This window comes from Bufo gargarizans, chromosome 5 (assembly GCF_014858855.1).
Source record: "Bufo gargarizans isolate SCDJY-AF-19 chromosome 5, ASM1485885v1, whole genome shotgun sequence".
Lineage (NCBI taxonomy): Eukaryota > Metazoa > Chordata > Amphibia > Anura > Bufonidae > Bufo > Bufo gargarizans.
Window position 1 is genome coordinate 463,322,706 of NC_058084.1, and position 19,903 is coordinate 463,342,608.

Genomic DNA, 19,903 nt, shown 5'->3' on the forward strand with positions numbered 1-19,903 from the left:
CAACAGAGAGGAAAGAAAGAGCGGCTCAACGTCAACATCGAAGAGGCCAACCACCATCTTAGGTCCCGGCAGATCAGAGCAGAGAGACACATGGGCCGATCCAGACGCATCAATCAGACTCCACCCAGCTGCTGGTGTGGGAGCTGGGAGAACTCCTGCCCCACCCCCAAAAATTACTCCGGCACCCAGCGCCGGCCCCTGGCCTCCGCCCCCCCTGCTTGCAGAAACCACCTACCGCCGCAGCCCCGGCCGGCAGAGACACCGGCCGAGGAATCGGAAGCCGCGGGGGGACCACGTGGGAGCAGGCCGCAGAGAAGCTGGGGCCTCAATTAGCAGAGACCCTGGACCAGCCGACACGCCGAACAATAAGGGAAAACGGACGCTCCGCATCAAGCCCACCCCCCCTCTCCTGAAAGCAGAAACATCCTGGAGGGACCTAGCCTTGAGGGGACCAGGTAACCTGAGAAGGGGAGGGACCTGGATGGAGGGGAACAATTGGGGCCAAATTCTTTTTTCTTTTTTTATACTCACCTGTCCGGCGTCTTCTGCCCCCCTGACTCCAGCCGGATCACCACCTTCGGTGTGCGGACCCCTGAGGAGGGACTCTACACTGGAACAGAGGGGACTTGTGGTGGTGGATGGCCTCGGTGATCCGAACGCTGGCAGGATACAGAGGCTTTTAGGAACCTCTGATCCTCCTTTGCTTCTGGAGAACTGGAAGGAGCAGGGGGCTTGGGGGACCCCCTGGTCTCCCGTGTGGGAGTGCAGGCAGCTTTTAGGACTGCCTGAAACTCCCACACAAGAGAAAATGAAAAAAGAACAAAAACCAGCAGACCTGCAGCGCAGGGAGGTCTGCCTCCCATAGACACTAAGCTAAAACTGATTTGGCTTAGTCCCTGCAGCAAGGGATATAACTGAAGAGGGAGGAGCTTACACTTTGTGCTTAGTGTCCGCCTCCTAGCGGCAACAGCTATACCCATGGTCGATGCCTGTGTCCCCCAATGATACAGATGAGAAAAAAAAATACATTCTTGTACAACAACTTTAAAGAGTAACTAAACCTTTGTCTAAAATTTTAACATGATGTCCCTAATGCCCTAATAAAACTTTTTCTAATATACTTTAATGGAGTTTCTATTTTTCATACACTTTCCCCCCCTAAAGTGCACCATTCACTGTGCGCTTAAAACTGACATTTCCGTACACCGTTGACTTCACAGCACTGTACGGAGTACAGGTGTGACATTTTTTATAAATGGGGCCGCAGCAGCAGTGCATATGGGCAGCAGCACATATTGCTGCTCCTGCCCGTGCCCCCCGAGAAGATTACTAACTCCTGGCAAAGCACATGGGTACTCTGTACCCATGTGTTATGCCAGGATTAGCTTAGCGGAGCGGGCTCCAGCTTCTGCCTGCTCCGCTAAGCTAAGAGTCCTGCATGTCAGCTTAGCAGAGCAGGCAGAAGCAGGAGCCAGCTCCGCTAAGCTAAACCTGGCATAGTATATAGGTACAGAGTACCCTTGTGCTATGCCAAAAGTTAGTACGGGCAGGAGAAGCAATAGGCGCTCCTGCCCTTACTCACAGCACTGCTGCGGCCCCATTCATACGGAAATGTCAGTTTTAAGCGCACAGGAAATGGTGCACTTCAGGTAGGAAAAAGTCTAATAAAAATAGAAAATCCATTAATAAAGTATATTAATAAAAGTTTTATTTGGACATTAGGGACATCTTATTAAAATTTAAATCAAAGGTTTAGTTACTCTTTAAGTCTCCAAAACTCCTTTAACACCTTGTCTGATGTACTGCCCCAACATTATTATTGGATTATGGTCTCTGACAATATCATAACACACTGGGGGCATGTATACCACCATCTTCCCCGATCCTGCAGGCAGCATCGGGGGGAACTCTGTATTAATAGCATGTTTAATACTCACTTTCAAAGTTTCCTATTAAACACAAAACCTGCTTCATATCAAAAACCTTTAATACAATATTACAATGCCACCGGTGTTAGTAAAATGGCGCATCCTGAAGGGGCGTCATCTCTGTGCACTCTCAGAATGGATTTGAGTAAAAAACTGTTGAATATGAACAGAATTGGTGCAGAATGTTCCCGGTGTGATTGAGATGTGTGTCCACTGATGATGTCACATCCGATTCTTGCATCAAACATTTACCTCACTCTGTGTGAAGTCGCTTGTGTTTTGTTAACCACGTTTTCAATCCGAAGCTTTTCCCGCACTGATGACAAGTGAATGGCCGCTCGCCCGTGTGGGTTCTCTGATGATCGATTAGCTTCGATTCATTTGTAAAACACCTCCCGCACACCAGACACTGATGCTCTCCGGTGTGAATCTTTTTGTGTTGAATAAGCAGCGATTTCCACATAAAAGATTTCCCGCACTCGGGGCACGAAAAAAGTTTTTCTCCTGTGTGAATGCGCTTGTGTGAAATTAGTCTTGACCGAAATTTAAAACATTTACCGCACTCCGAACAGGACAACGGCATCTGTGCTGCGTCCCTGCGATCCGTGCTGTCTGCAGACATTGGTTCTGGGTTACTCAGGTCAGACGAGACGTAGTCACCGCCGGGCGGAGAGTTCACGCCACTTTGACTGAAGTCCTGTAAAGGTTCTTCTATGAGGTCATCTTCTATTTCGATTTCAATCTCATGCTCTGGAGTTGAAAGTCGTTCATCACCTGTTGAGAAGAAAATATATTTAACCCTTCATAAATCTAAAGTACAGGTGAAGATAAGAAAGTTACATTTTAATCGATATGATTTTTCAAAGTATCTTCTTAAATCCTCTTTAGTGAAAGATTATATGATGGAGATTTCACCCTCAATAGAATGGTCACTTAAAGGTGTTTTGTCACTTCGGCAAGTGGCATTTATCATGTAGAGAAAGTTAATACAAGGCGCTTACTAATGTATTGTGACTGTCCATATTGCCTCCTTTACTGGCTGGATTCATTTTTCCATCACATTATACACTGCTCATCTCCATGGTTACGGCCACCTTGTAATCCAGCAGCGGTGGTCGTGCTTGCACACTATAGGAAAAAGCACCAGCCTATGTGTGCACCCATGGTCCCGGCCACAAGAGAGGGCGGCGCTTTTTCCTATAATGTGCAAGTACGGCCACCGCTGATCGATTGCAGGGTTGTTGTAACCATGTAATCTGTGTGCACAGTGCACAGGTGGCTCAGTGCTGGAGTCCTGGGTTAAAATCAGACCAAGGAAAACATCTGCATGGAGAATGTATGATCTCCTGTTTTTTTGGAGAGTACTTCCTGCAGAAAACACAGGTTTTATTCTGCTGCTGATCTGTGAATGACCAAGCTAGCAGGGTTTAGCTTAAAGGGGTTGTCTGGGCTTTTAATACTGATGACCTATCCTCAGGAATGACCTATCCTCAGATATTGATCGCGGGGGTCCGACACCCTTGCCTATCAGCTGTATGAGGAGATGCCGCGCGCAGTGTGTACGTGCCGTCTCTCTTCCTGTTCACCGCTGCTGTCTATGGCAAAGCAGCAGTGAACAGGAAGAGAAACGGCACGTACACACTATCCTCAAGGTAGGTCATCAATATTAAAAGCCCGGACAACCCCTTTAAAGAAGCACTCCGGGTTTTTATTTTACATATATTGCTAACTAACCACCAGTAGTTCAGCAGTGTAATTTGTTACATCCTAACTCAGTTGCATCCATACATTTTAAACCGTTTCATTATGGGAACCTCATTCCTCCTATGTTTTGAAAAGAAGGAAAAGGGACAGTATGTGCAGAGCGCGAAGCACACCGCAGCAAAATATCTTCAGCACTAAGCCACGCCTCCAAGTATTTAAAAGTGAAAGTTTGATTTATGATTATTATTCTGTCCCATTACTTTTGGTCCCTTAACAAGTGGGAGGCACAGATGCAAACTGTTGTAATTCCTGCACCGTTCACCTGATTTGGATGTAAATCCCCTCAAATTAAAGCTGACGGTCTGCAGGTAAAGCACATCTTGTTTGTTTCATTACAAATCCATTGTGGTGGTGTATAGAGCCAAAACTGTTAGAATTGTGTCGATGTCCCAATATTTATGGACCTGACTGTATATTTAGAAATCGCCAATAAATTGGAGGGATAGGTGAGTGTGCGCTTATACTGTATAAGACTCAGAAAAAAACAGATCAGCAGTGAGGATTAATATCTACTTTAGGGTCCAATCACACGTCCGTAATTCTGGCTCTGTAATTGAGCGTGTGCTGTCCGCATCTGTAGTTCCATTCCGCGGCCCTGCAAAAAAGATAGAGGATGTCCTATAATTGTCTGCAATGGCGGACAAAAATAGGCATTTCTATCAAAGGGCCGGCCATGTGCGGTCTGCAGAATGCGGAACACAAACGGAGGGTTTCCGTGTATTGTGGATCTGCAATTTGCGGACGTCTGAATGGACCCTTACACATCACTTCCACAACGGCACCCCCCCCACCAGTCTGTTAATTGTTTATTGTATTTTTTGTATTAAGTATGTGTTAACCCTCTTGATTTACAGCGCCATGGAATTAATGGCGCTTTCAAATGGATAATAATAATGATTTACTGTATAATACTGTGTCTCTGCCCGACCTCCACTGTAATGAATTGTACTGACAATATTATGTCAGTACAATTCATTACAGATTATGTGGGACAGAGACACACAGCATTGTAAATCATTATCACGGCCGTTGTTTTGGTCCGCATCCGAGCCGCAGTTTTGGCGGCTCGGATGTGGACTTATTCACTTCAATGGGGCTGCAAAAGATGCGGACAGCACTCCGTGTGCTGTCCGCATTCGTTGCTCCGTTCCGTGGCCCCGTGAAAAAAATATAACATGTCCTATTCTCGTCCGCACTTTGCGGACAAGAATAGGCAGTTATATTAAAGGCTGTCCATGCCGTTCCGCAATTTGCGGAACGCACACGAACACCATCCATGTTTTGCAGACCGCAAAACACACCACGGCCGTGTGCATGTAGCCTAATGCTGTGAGGTCCCATTACAAGAGCAGAGTTCAGGGCGGGAAATCACTCTAACACAGGGAGTCTGTTTCTCGCAGTGAACTTGCCCGTCTGAAACTGGACTTATAAAACTTGCTATAGGCAAGCTAAGTTTTTTTATTTATTGGATGCCTGGGATAACCCTCTGTGAACTTCATATTGAGGGACTGTTTCCTCACCCTGTGATGAGAGCTGGTGATCATCCATTATGACTTTCTTGTACAGGTTCTGCTGGTGATCATCCAGGATGACTTTCTTGTACAGGTTCTGCTGGTGATCATCCATGATGACCTTCTTGTACAGGTTCTGCTGGTGATCATCCATGATGACCTTCTTGTACAGGTTCTGCTGGTGATCATCCATGATGACCTTCTTGTACAGGTTCTGCTGGTGATCATCCATGATGACTTTCTTGTACAGATGCTTGTGTTTATCTACATAATCCCATTCTTCTATAGAGAAGTAGACGGCGACGTCCTCACAGCGTGCAGGAACCTGAAATGCACAAGGAGACAGACATACAACACATCAGCTGTGATCAGTGACCGGTATATTGGATAGCGGGCTGACATACGGTAGGTCATCCAGCAATCTTCACATTTATTAGATACAGTGCTTGATAGCTCACATTGTTTCTACTGGGGCCTCACCACTGGTTGAAATAAAATTAACTGGTGTAAGCAGAGAAACCCATGTGCATGCTATCCCCAATGCTGCCTGTCCTGGCTGCACCTCACCAACAATTGGGGCCTAACTTACGGTTCGAGAAGCACTGCTCAGGCACACGATTAGTTCCAAGGACTTCACACAGGGGACATTCTTTGTGTGTGTGGAGGAATGGCAATTTAGACATCAATACGGGAAAGGATTCTTTACAGTCAGAGTAGTCAAACTATGGAACATCATACCCCAAGAGGCAGTAGATGCCATGCCACCAAGAAAAGCGTCATTAGCTACAAGCAGCATGTTACAGATCAGGAGGAGCTAAGCAGATTATTATAGAGGTTTCTGGGGAAAGATTCAGTAGAATTTGTATTTTATACATTTATATTCCTGTTCATTCTGGGCTTTGAAGTCCAGGAGTCGGTCCTATCGATGATGGACAGCCTTCCCTCTATGACTGTGTATACAGAGATAGCTGTCAATCACTGATAGCACCGCCTCCTGGACATCAAAGCCCAGAATGAGCAGGAATATAAATGAATATAATACAGGTTAGGCTACATTGACAGGACAGTGAAAAAAGGTTGTGAAATAATAGACCTTAATTGTTCTTAAAACAGATGTGTGACGGATCCTTAGGCTCCATTCACACGTCCGTAATAATGGGTCCACATCCGTTCCGCAAAGTGCGGAGCGGGTGCGGACCCATTCATTCTCTATGGGGCCGGAAGAGATGGGGACAGCACACAGTGTGCTGTCCGCATCCGCATTTCCGCAGTGCGCTGCCGATCTTCCGATCCGCGGCTCCGGAATAAAATAGAACATGTTCTATTCTTGGCCGCAATTGCAGACAAGAATAGGCATTTCTATGGGGGTGCCGGCCGGGTGTATTGCGGATCCGCAATACACTACAGACGTGTGAATGGACCCTTAAATACTGAATCTTTTCCCATAAAACGATATATCCGTCTGCTCAGCTCCTCCTGTTCTATATAACTCTGCCTGCAGCTCAGACACCATGTTCAACACCACAGGTTTATCTAACAGCAAATGGCATTGAGGTTCTAATTAATCTAATAATTAATGTTGTTTATTTGACCTAAACTTGATCGACCTGTGTCTTTTTTTCATCTCATGTAAAGTAGTACCCGGTGCAAAGTTTCCCCCAAAAATTATTTGCGTTCTTTCACCCGATGAAAGCCTAAACTAACCTAAAGTGGCCCTGGAAAAAAAACTAAAAGTGGCCCCATGTTGTAGGTGGGTCCAAATTATTAGAAGGCAGGGCAGCACAAGTAGACAGGGCCAGCAATACTGCAGAACAAAATACCACCAAAGCAGAACCAAATACCACAGTGCAGCATAAAATACTGCCACCCCGGCCACAGTATTCAGTTGCTTCCCTGTTCTGAGGATGAAGATACAGTTGAATTCACGAGAGTGGCTGCTACTGGCCACATGCAGGGGTGAACTGGGAATTAAAAGTGGCTCTGAAAAAAATACTAAAAGTGGCCCCGTTTGTCGTCGGGTCCAAATTGATGGAAGGCAGGGCCAGCAATATCACATTGTGGCACATGATACCGACCTAGTAGAACCAAATACCACAGTCCAAATACTGCCCCAGCAACACAAAATACATCTCCGAAAACGTTCGCTAGGCGGCTCCCTAGGAATCGGCCCACCGGGAAATTTCCCTGTAAAGTCTATGACCAATCCGTCCCTATTTATCGGACGGAGGGCAGATGCCGCTGCGCACCTCCCCATCCGCAGCAGCGCTCACCTCTCCTGTCAGCAGATGGATGATCTGGTTGGTGAGCTGCAGAATCTCCCTGTTCTTCTCATGGCTCACAAAGTCTGTGGTTGTCATCGGGTCGGTTTCTTTGGCCGCGATCCTACCTCCTGACTCAGTGGGGCTGCTGCTTGTAGTTATACGCTCGGCGCACGCCTTCTTCGCTACTGTGTAATCCTGCGGATAAAGAGACACATCGGCAAGGAACGATATTAACATTCTGGGCTCAATTACTGCAAAGTAGGGCTCCCGTGAATAACTTCTAGAATTAGAATCCACATGGAAAGACGACAGAGCACGCGCTATGTCCCAGAGCCAACCAAAGTGACTACAGTGTAAATCACAGACCATAATCATCTACGCTACCCTGACAAAGGTGCCATCAATGTATGTAAAAGCTTCAAGTTCTCACACATTACTGCTCCCCAATCCAGGCCTGTGGTTTTTATCGTAAGTCACTCCCATAGGATCATGAGTTAGGGAACCCAGTTGTATACGAAATAAGACGGTCACGGTGTCAGTGCTTTACTCCCAGTATCGCTCACCTCTCCAGTCAGGAGGAATAGGATCTCCAGGGTGAGGCTTAAAATCCTGTCAGTCAAGTAAATGCTGCCTTTATCCATGGAGGTCATTCTGGGAAAAGGCGAGAACTGCCGAGGTGATCCCTGTACCTGGAAGAACGAGTGAGAGACGTGTCACAAGAGACTTTTTACTGAAGATATCCATGAGGACAACCCATAATGGAGTTTTCCTGTCCGTAGATACTATACTGATGGCATATCCTCATTATAAGTCATCAATATCAGACTGGTGGGGGTCCGATGCCCAGTACCCCACCAATCAGCTTATTTAGGCAGCCATCGGCCAAGTGAACAAAGCCGGAAGCAGAATGATGTAGCTGTATGTCAGTGTGTACAAGGGATGTATGGAGCCTGTGCATGAAAACTAGATTTTTGTACTCACCGTAAAATCTGTTTCTCTTCCATTCATTGGGGGACACAGGCTTGACCTTGGGTATAGCTGTTGCCGCTCGGAGGCGGACACTAAGCACAAAGGTGTGAGCTCCTGCCTTCAGCTATACCCTTCCTGCAGGGACTCAGCTAAATCAGTTAGTGCTAAACAGGGCCGTTTGAAGGAATTTGGGGGCCCCAAGCAAAATAGACATGTAGGGGGATCTGTGGATGGCACTGTTTAGGGGAGGGGGGATCTGTGGATGGCACTGTAGGGGGATCTGTGGATGGCACTGTAGGAGGATCTGTGGATGGCACTGTTTAGGGGAGGGGGGATCTGTGGATGGCACTGTAGGGGGATCTGTGGATGGCACTGTAGGGGGATCTGTGGATGGCACTGTTTAGGGGAGGGGGGATCTGTGGATGGCACTGTAGGGGGATCTGTGGATGGCACTGTAGGGGGATCTGTGGATGGCACTGTTTAGGGGAGGGGGGATCTGTGGATGGCACTGTAGGGGGATCTGTGGATGGCACTGTAGGGGGATCTGTGGATGGTACTGTTTAGGGGAGGGGGGATCTGTGGATGGCACTGTAGGGGGATCTGTGGATCTCCCTACAGTGCCATCCACAGATCCCCCTCCCCGACGCTCACAGCAGTATATTTATAAAGTAATCAGTAACTACTTTAACTTTAATCATTGCTCATTGCTGAGCTCTTTACTTGGATTATTTGGATATCTTACTTTGTCTTCGCTCCGGTAACACAGCAGGCAGTGCAGGCGGCGCTCACTCACTGACGTCACGCGCCTGCGCCGCCTAGTGGGAGGAGCAGGCGCGTGACGTCGGTCAGTGAGTGAGCGCCGCCCCCCCGCACTGCCTGCTGTGTTACCGGAGCTAAGACAAAGTAAGAGATATCCAAATAATCCAAGTAAAGAGCTCAGCAATGAGCAATGATTAAAGTAGTTACTGATTAGTTTATAAATATACTGCTGTGAGCGGCGTGGCCCTGTATATTCTTTTTTTCTCAAGAAATTTTTATTGTCAAATTGTATAGCAAGTGACAACGACATATTGTGGACGCAGCCACACAAGAGTTCTTCAGACAATTAAACTCGATAATTGGTGGGCGCAGCCACCACTTACGGTAAATTGACAACATTTTTGTTAATGTATAAAGTCCTATGGCACCCGCACGTGTGCTGCCAACATAGAACTTAGGGTAACAACAATAAGAACTATTTCAGTAAGTTACCCGAAGGTAAGTCATGAGGGGGGAGGGGGGGGGGGGGAAAGAACAAGAAAAAGAAAAAAAAATGAAGAGATGGTGTTGTTGAGAAGCAACCATAGACATATAATTTCCTACCTATATTAGGCCAATTCAGGGAATCCCTGGGAAATGCACAAGAGCATACAGAGGAGATTGATTACTGAGGCATAGGAAATTTAGCTAGCCACGGAGACCAGGAAGTATAGAAAAATTTTAACCTGTTCGTTCTTTGGGCCCATAAATGTTCAAAAATGACATTTGTGGATATCCTTTCTGCTAGTTCGTTCACGGAAGGGCTCCTAGATGATTTCCAATGTTTAGCAATCAATAATTTAGCTGCTAATAAAATGTGACATAATAAAGGCCTAAATTGGGGGGGGATTGTGTCAATGTCTAATGACAAAAGTGCCATAGCTGGGGATAGCACTAGACTCCGTCCTAAGACATCTTCAATTAGTTTATTTACTTCTACCCAGAATGGGCGGAGTCCAATGCAATCCCAAAAAACATGGATCAAATTACCAGGCTTCACTTGGCATCGCCAACATGTATTTTCAATGTTAGGATAGAATCTGGCAAGCTTGACTGGGGTGAAGTACCACCGTGCTAGGAGTTTTAAATACCCTTCAACCAGATTAGAGTTTCTTGTGGCTTTGTGTGTAGTTCTAATCGCAATCTGCCATTTAGCCAGGGGAAAAGAGATGTTAAAATCCCTTTCCCAGTTAAGTAAATGTGCTTTCTTAGTAAAGTGGTCATCATTTGTCACGTAGTTATATATGACCTTCGTAGGCACCTGAGAAATTCCTTGTGGGCCAGGTGCTGTATGTAGCAGAATTATCGGGACGTTTACTTCTCTTTTAGGTCTTTTAACTAAAAAGTGGGTTATTCTAGTATACTGGTAGCTATAAGAGTCCGGTAGATTATGTGAGGATTTCAGACATGTAAAGGACTTAATAGTATCTCCCTCATAGAAATCAGTTCAATACCCTAATCCCAGCTTTCCGCCACCCGCTCACCGAGATGTCTGGAATATAATATTGCAGAATCTCTACAGGGATCTGCAAGGTTTTCACCGGCACTTTAGGCTCATCCTTCTGCAACACTATTTTCCATGTTTGGATAGTGGCTTTCATTGTCGGTGCTGTGGGTAGCGGAAATTTCTTATCTATTGCATGTAATAGTAAAAGTGAACGGAGAGTCCTTCCCCTTATTAAGATCCATTTCGATCTGTTTCCAGCTTGGATATTGCTCTGTGCTAAGCCAAAGTTTTAGCTGTTTTAAGATAAAGGAGTTGTAATACCCCTGAAGATTAGGGACACCTAGGCCACCATTGGACCTGTGGTTATAAAGTATAGAGGCTGCAATTCTATGAGGGCCTTTGTTCCATATGAATGAAAGCATTTGAGTTTTAAACTTAGCTATGACTGAAGCCGGGATGGGAATAGGAAGTGTTCTGAACAGATATAGAATTTTTGGTAGAATCATCATTTTATATATTGTTATTCGTCCCAGCCAGGACAATTCTATTTTGGAATATCTGATCAAGTCGGCCTGAAGAGATTTGTACATTGTATCGTAGTTATATTTTACTATTCTAGATAGAGGAAAGCACAATTGGACACCCAAGTATGTGATAGATTGTTCCGCCCATTGGAAAGGGAATTCTTTTCCTAATAACTCTTTCAAGGGTGGAGGGACTTTTATAGCTAGCATTTGGGATTTGGACTCGTTAACCTTATAATACGATACCTCTCCAAATTCTTTAATAATCTGAGAAGCCGCTCTTAAGGAAGGGATGGGATCAGTGATTGAAAGGATGACGTCATCCGCGAACAGTCCTATCTTATGTTGGCGGTTACCGGCTGGGATACCTCTAATCTCGCTTGACACCCTTATCAATTCTGCAAAAGGTTCCATAACCATTAAAAAAAGGAAAGGCGAAAGGGGGCAACCCTGGCGAGTACCATTTGTAATTAAAAAAGGGGATGATAAGGACCCATTTACCAATACTCTAGCTGAGGGAGAAGTATAAAGAGCTAAAATCGCATTTTTTATATAGCCATTAAACCCAAATTTATCTAGAACTGCTGATGCGAATCCCCAGTGGATCCGGTCGAACGCCTTCTCTGCATCCAGGGTAAGAAGCAGAGAAGGCAGTGCCATGGACCCAGCTTTCTGCAATAAATCCAGCATCCTCCTAGTCCCATCTGGGGCCTCTCTGCCCTTCGTAAAGCCTACTTGATCGCTGTGAATTAGTATAGGCATAATTTTCATAAGTCTATGAGCGAGTAATTTGGCATAAAGCTTAATATCACAGTTGAGAAGCGAGATAGGGCGGAAATTTGCGGGGGAGTCAGGTGTTTTCCCTGGTTTAGGTATGGTGACGATGGTGGCTTGCAGCATTTCAGATGGAAATTGGTCCCCAAGTAAGACTCCATTAAAGAGTTTCACTAGATGTGGCTGCAAAACGGAGGAGAATATCTGATAGTACTCGTTGGAAAATCCATCCAGACCGGGTGACTTGTTAGCTTTAAGAGATTTAATAATACTTTCTATTTCGGAAATGGAGACTGGGGAATTTAGTTCCGTTAGTTGTTCAGAGTTCAAAGAGGGCAAATTAATTTTTGGGAGAAAAGCGTCAATGCTGTCTGTGGATGGTTGGTGAGTGGAAGCATCTTTGCTAAGGTTGTATAGCTTCGAATAGTACTGATTGAATGCTTCTGCTATTTTATTTGGATGAGTGATTTTAGATATCTTGTCAGGGGCTAGTATAAAAGGAATATTAATTTTTTGGGCCAGCGGTTTTACTTTCCTCGCCATTAATCTACTTGGTTTATTGTATGACCTGTAATACGCTAGACGCATAGAGGTTAGCTGTCTATCATAATCCATCTGGAGGGTAGAGTGAATTTCATGTCTGAGAGACATTAATGTTTTATGTAGTAGTAAGGACGGGTCTGAACTCAGTTGTCTTTCCAGTCTGGCTTCTTCATCTAGGAGGGATGTCAGTTTAGCTTCCCTTGTTTTTTTGAAGTGAGAGCTTTGTTTAATCAGTTCTCCTCTAATAGTCGCTTTATGAGCTTGCCAGATAGTAAAGTTACTAACATCACCTGTGTTATTGAGGGAGAAATACTCTATCAAAGCTGATTTTGTACGTGCCTGATACGTGGGATGACGGAGAAGAAAAGTATTGTTTCTCCACAATCTTTGTGTGTTTGTCGGTAAGATTTGGGAGATAGAACAATATATGGGCGCATGATCCGACCAAGATGTCTTCCCAATTGAAGATTTGGAAATCTTAGGCAAAAGAGATCTGTCTGAAAGAAACAGATCAATTCGGGAGAATGATCTATGTCTAGCAGAGTAGAAGCTATATTCCCTAGAATTTGCATTTAAACACCTAAACGTGTCATAGAACTGATTGTCCCGTATCCACCGTCCCAGTGAGGGAGCCAATATTCTATTTGAGCTGGAAGAATCAATAGACCCGTTGGGGACAATGTTGAAGTCTCCACATATCATCAAAGCTCCTTTTTGAATCTTGCGAGTTTTTGCCAGGACTTTGTTTAAAAATCTAACTGGGGATTTGTTAGGGGCATAGATATTGACAAGGGTCATTACTACCGGGCCAATCTGGCCTACTAAGATAATATATCGCCCGCCTTCATCACAAATCACTTTTTCAGTTTGAAATCCCAGTGAGTTTCTTATTGCAATAGCTACTCCTGCTTTCTTTTTACAAGAATTAGCGAGTAATACTATAGAGAACTCTTTATTAGAGAACTGTGGATGTTTGCCACTCACAAAATGTGTTTCTTGAACACAGACTATATCAGTATGAGAGGAGCGAACATCCTTCCAAAGCGAGGATCTTTTGTATGGAGAGTTGAGCCCCTTGGCATTAATAGATAGTACCTTAACCGCCATCACATATAAAAATACCTTGAGGTAGTATACATAGTGTAGCTCTTACAACTCTAGCCTGTGTAGGAAATGGATATAGTATAGCATCACCATCTGTAAAAAGAAAATTAAAAGGACATAGAAAAAGAAAAGGGGAGACAAAATTGCCAAGATAGTACAGTATTAGGATTAATACGATTTGCATAGTAAACTGGGGTTAAACAATCAGAAATTGTTATGACTGGTCTGGAGGAGGTTAAAGAGAAACCTGGACCAGAGAAATCTGGGGGAAACAGTCCGGCCCTATTCCTCCATCCCTATAATGGAAAACAACCTGGTCAGAGGGAACAACGACCGCTCTAGGCCGTATTATGGAACTCAATCTCCCACTGTGGACCAATCTGGAGTAATATGGGCGTTAGGCTTGTTCTTTGCTGTTGTCGGCGAGGTCGGTCCGCCAGCCTTCCAGGTCTTAAGTAGTGCTTCACCCTCTTCTGGGTTCTTGATGATATATGTTCTCCCATCTTTGTGGATCAGGAGCTTCATCGGGAATCCCCATCTATATGGAATCTGAAGATCTCTTAGAATTCTGGTAATTGGGGAAAGTTGTTTTCTTGCTTGTAATGTCGCTTGGGACAAATCAGCGAATATTTGAATGTCCTGATAGGGAGCTGGAAGGTTACGGTTTTTCTTCATATAAGCAACTAAATCCTCTTTATGCAGTAGAAGTGAAAACGTGCAATAACATCTTTGGGCACAGAGACCGGGAGATGTTTCGGTTTAGGTAGGTGATGAGCTCTATCAATCAGAAGAAGATTGGGATCTTTATCTGGAAACACCATTTTGAGCATTTCTCCAAGATGTTGTTGTAGATTGGCTGAGCTAATCGAATCAGAGATCCCTCTAAATTTTAAGTTAATTCGTCTATTCCTGTCTTCTAAATCCGCCAGCTTAGCTTTCAGCCCTGACACCTCGTCTTCCAGGGAATAGTGTGCATCGATAAGGTTATTGTGGGAGTTGGTTAATTCCCCCATCTTGCATTCTATATGGTTCACTCTGGAACCTAAGTCGTCCACCGCAGAGGTAATGGTGGAAGCTACCTGCTGGAGCTGCGATGTGAGAGATTGATGGACCGCTGTCATCATCGCTTTCAATGAACTCTCTGACACTGCCTGGTCAGTACATATAAAGCTCTGAAGAGGATCTAGCAATGCGGCCCCTGAGCTTGTAGTTGTGTTTAAGGGAGTTGTTTGGGCCTTGCCCGGGGAGAGGGTGCCGCGTTTGTCAGAGCCGGCTGAATTTTCACTCACCGGAAACGCTGGTGTCATGGCGGCCCCTTCCTCCTGCGCAGAGTCATGCCTATATTCTCCGGTTCTGGGATCGCACCTCTGCGGCGAGGGTAAGTGTTCACCCCTTCCCCCTGGGACCTCATATCCATGTGAGGTACGGGGAGCGCTTCCTCTGTTGGAGTGAGTAGCGGTGCCTTCATTATCTCGGCACTCCGCTGCCGCCGCATGTCGCAATGGCGGGAAGCCGCCCTCCGGCTCCTGAGCGGAGAAGAAGTCAGTTAGCCTTCTGAGACCCGGACGGGACGATTTTTTTCTGGTCATCATGACCCTGAGGTGACGGGGAACTCGAGAGGATGATTCTATCGTCGTTCCACTTCAGCCACGATGCTTTGAGCCGCGTTGTCAGGGATGGTGATGAGGAGCTCTAACACTGAGCAGCCATCTCAGACGGCAGCAGGCCACGCCCCCCCGGCCCTGTATATTCTAACCCCCAGGCAAGCGTCCCCGTCACCATGGGAACGCCTGGGGGTTAGAATATACCATCGGATTTGAGCTTTTACGATCTCACTGAGCTCGTAAAACTCAGATCCGATGGTATATTCTAACCCGCAGGCAAGCGTCCCCGTCACCATGGGAGCGCCTGGGGGTTAGAATATACCATCGGATCTTCTGAGTTACTCAGCCCTGCTTGGCCCCGGGCCAGCTCGGGGCCCCAACCAGCTCAGGGCCCCAACCAGCTCGGGGCCCCAAGCAATTGCTTGTTTTGCCTGTTGGGTAGCGACGGGCCTGGTGCTAAAGCAGTAGAAGAAGCACGACAAAATCACACTATGTACAAACACAGGACCACACAGGCCCCTACACTAGAGAATGGGTGGGAGCTGTGTCCCCCAATGAACGGAAGAGAAACAGATTTTAAGTACAAAAATCTAGTTTTCTCATCCGTCTTATTGGGGGGACACAGGCGTGACCATGGGACGTTACAGAGCAGTCCCCAAGGGTGGGCATCACAAGCAACCCTCCCGTCAATCAGAGAACTGCAGCCTGCAAAACTCTACGCCCCAGAGACGCATCAGCAGACGCAAAGGTGTGCACCCTGTAAAACTTGGAAAAAGTGTGCAAAGACGACCAGGTAGCCGACTTGCACACCTGAAGGGCCGAAGTCCCGTGGTGCACTGCCCAAGAGGCCCCCACTGCCCAAGCCGAATGAGCAGTCACCTCATTTAGATGGAATTCCGACACCACCTTCGGCAGAAAGGAATGCACAGGGCGAAGAACCACCTTATCCTAATGGAGGATCAGGAAGGGCGACCGACATGACAGAGCCGCAAGTTCTGACACTCTACGGATAGAAGTAATTGCAACCAAAAAAGCCACCTCATAAGACAGAAAGCGCAGCGACACCTGCTGCAAAGGCTCAAACGGTGAAGACTGGAGAGCATTGAGCACTAGATTAAGATTCCAAAGATCCAATTGAGGATAATAAGGGGGAGCAGCATGCGCCACCCCCTGTAGAAAAGTCTAAACCGCCGAAAGCGAAGCAAAATTCCGCTGAAAAATAACGGAGAGAGCCGACACTTGCCCTTTGAGGGAGCTGAGAGTTCATGCCTGACTGCAGGAAAGCCAAAAGCCGCGGCAAAGAAAAGCGAACGGGGGACAGCTGCCACCGCTTGCACCAACTAAAGTGGGACTTCCAGGTCCGATGGTAGATTCTGGAAGACAACGGCTTCCTGGCCCGAATCAAGGTCTGCACCACGAGCTTTCAGTACGATGGCTTCAACAGCCATGCCGTTAAATGTAGCAACCCTAAATTCGGGTGGAAGATCGGACCCTGCGACAGCAGGTCCTCCTGAAGAGGAAGACGCCAAGATTCTTCGGAGAGTAGGGCGACTGGGGGTGCGTGCCACACCCTTCGCGGCCAATCTGGGACCACGAGAATGACGCGCAGTCCCTCGACCTGATCTTCTGGAGGAGACGCGGAATGAGCGGAAGAGGCGGGAACATGTAAGGAAGCTTGAACCGACTCCACGGAATCACCAGCGCATCGCATGCCCCGGCCATGGGGTCCCTGGACTGCGCAACAAAGTCCTCGACCTTGTTGCTGAAGCGTGAGGCCATAAGATCGACATCCTGTCGACCCCACCTCTCGCAGATGGCCCGAAAGACTTGCGGGAGAAGAGCCCACTCAAGCTGAGGAAGTCGGCGATTCAGTTGTCGACACCGGGTATGTGAACTGCAGACAGTGCCGGAACATGTTTCTCCGCCCAGCTGAGAATCAGCGCCGTCTACGCCATGACTGCCGGGCTCCGGGTGCCGCCCTGGTGATTGATGTACGTCACCGCCGTGGAGTTGTCGGACTGAACCCGAACCAAACAACCCATGAGATGGTCGGCCCAATACCGCAGAGAGAGACGAATCACCCTCAACTCTGATTAGAAGGGAGCGTTCCTCGCATGACCATACTCCTTGAACAGAGAGATTCTCCAACACTCCCCCCCAATCCCTGAGGCTTGCGTCCGTTGTTAACACCTTCCAACAGAGAGGGAGGCTTGAAATCCAATTTGTAGCCCTCTGCAATTATCTCACTCACCCACGCATCTGAGACGTGAGCCAGCCAAACATGCCGAAACAAATGAAGCCGGCCGCCCACCCGAAAGCCGGGCGCCGCCCGTTATGCAGCGGAGCTCTTAGGATTAAAGGACTTAGAGCCCTGTTGATGGGAACACCAGGAAGGGCGCGCTTGAAGGAAGGTTTGCGCTTCTGATCCGTGGCCGACTTGTCGGACGCCATCTTGGGGCTAGCAAAACTCTGCCCCCTGTTCTGTGGTAAATGGGTGCTCTTACCAAATGTAGCGTCCGAAATGATCTCATCCAAGTGCTTACCAAAAAGTCTGCTGCCGGTAAAGTGGAGGGCCGTCAGGGTCTGCTTTGAAGCATTATCTGCCGCCCAGCAGGAGAGCCTTAGGCACGGCGAATAGCCACCAATAGGGCTGACGAGCGAGCCATCAGCCTTGCCGCATCCAAAGATGCTTGACAAATATATGCACTGGCATGCGAGAGCTGTAGGGCCGCATCTGCAAGTTCCCCCGAGGGGACTCTCGAGTCGAGACCCTGATGTAAATTACTTACCCACTACTCCCCCATAGCCTTGCTCACCCATGTAGAGGCAAATACCGTCTGCAGCGCTGTGCCCACTGCTTCAAAGGCAGATTTTGCAAACGCTTCCAGCTTCTTATCTCTGATATCAGAGAAAAAAGCCCCATCTGCCATTGGCAAAGTAGTATGTTAAGCCAAGCGAGAAACTTGCGGGTAGACTATAGGCGAGGACGATCATTTCTTAGTCAAATCCCCCGGAAAAGGATAAAGGATTTTCAAGCGTTTTGGCAAGGTAAAACGTCTATCAGGGAAATTCCACTCCTTGGAGAGAGAGGAATCAAACTCCTGGTGGTTGGGGAAACACTTGTGGAGCGACGGGACCTTCTAAAGGAAAAACCCAAACTGGCAGATGAAGGTGCAGGGTCCTCAACCTGCAACGTCTCAATAACCACCGTAATAAGATTGCCCACCATGGAAGACAGTTTGGACGACTGACCCTCCGGCGAGACAACATCCTCATCTGACCCCCCTCCTCGGTACATGCCTCTTCCACTGAGGACACGTCGGAGCGAGACTCTCTAGCAGGAGGAGGAGAGGCCGAGGAAACGGGAGACACAGACACCCTTTTGGGGGAGGATGTTCTGGCCCGTTTTGTGGGACGGCCACGATGGGCACGCGCCCCATGATCCCCAGAGTCGGACTGGTACGATGACTGCCTTGCCAACAAACGCCCCAATATTTCCACAATGGCCCTGTTGATATTGGAGACATCCTGTACCACCCTAGACAGGGAACGCGCCCATTCCGGTTCTTCCATAGGCTGGGCAGCAGGAAGCAACGGGTCCGAGCCACTTGATGGCGGCGCAGCACACGCAAAGCAGAGGGAGTTCGAATGAGGGGATGGAAATTTTGCATGACGTGACACACAAGCAAAATTACGCACCAAAGGGACCGCCTGCTTCGGGACCTGGGGTCAGACATAATGACAACCCTGGCAACCGAATGAGGAAAAGAGGAAGGTTAGGGCCTGTAAGAAGGGACAAGCAACACTTACCCAGCCTGTGTCCCTCCAAGCAGCAAGCCAGTCCGTCAGCGTCCCGCCAGGTGCTTTAAATCCCAAAAGTGGGCAGAGTCCACTCTCCCTCTGCTTCAGCTGCGTTGTGGGATCGAGGAAATTCACAAGCCCCTCCCCCAAAATGACGCCGGCCCTCAGCCAGGAAGAGGTCGCAAGAGCAGCCCGCACAAAAGCCAGGGCCTCAATTAATTAACCCTGCCGAACCCGGAAGCTGCGCTCAGAGGAGAAAACTCTTGCCCCCCTCTCCCCGGCGCATTCAGGAGGATGCCGCAGGAGGACGCGCCGCGGGGTGCAGCCACACAGCAGGAGCAGCCCCCTGAGCCCTGCATGCTGGAAAACTGACACCCCCAGGTGCCATTTAAACATTTAAAGGGCTCTCATTGCCAAATAACATGAACCTGCCCCCATGGGGACCATAACACGTGGGGAGGAGAGGGTACTGGAATGGGGGCCACTAGCTAAAAACTGATTTAGCTTAGTCCCTGTAGCTGAAGAGGGAGGAGCTTACACTGTGTATGCTTGGTGTCCGCCTCCTAGTGGAAACAGCTGTACCCATGGTCAAGCCTGTGTCCCCCAATGAGACAAATGAGAAATGGACGTAGCAGAACTAGGACAGGTTCAGAGGGAGACCAAGGTAATTAAAGGGAGATGACCATGGTGTTTAATAGATTTACTCATGTAGTTGCTTACCTCATATACATCTTCCCCATGCTTTTTTTTCAATTTGGACCCTCCTGACCCGTTTCCACCATGTAAACCAATCCCTCAGGTTTGTTTCCATCCAGTATGTAGCACTTCCTGTTCCTGTATCCAACCAAACCCATGATGCACTTCTCCCTCCTCTG

General features: G+C 47.5%; 1 protein-coding gene across 2 annotated transcripts in view; it reads right to left on the reverse strand.

The window, feature by feature from the left end:
- Window positions 1–1,975: 1,975 nt before the first annotated feature.
- LOC122938438 (zinc finger protein 679-like) overlaps window positions 1,976–19,903 on the reverse strand; it is a 31,680-nt gene continuing 13,752 nt past the window's right edge. For both annotated transcript variants that reach the window (XM_044293947.1, XM_044293948.1), the window contains 4 exons: window positions 8,028–8,153; window positions 7,474–7,659; window positions 5,213–5,528; window positions 1,976–2,702 (listed from right to left, as the gene is read on the reverse strand). In XM_044293947.1, coding sequence (XP_044149882.1) covers window positions 2,182–2,702; window positions 5,213–5,528; window positions 7,474–7,659; window positions 8,028–8,153 — 1,149 coding nt within the window. In that variant the 3' untranslated portion in view covers window positions 1,976–2,181. The remainder of the gene's footprint in view (window positions 2,703–5,212; window positions 5,529–7,473; window positions 7,660–8,027; window positions 8,154–19,903) is intronic.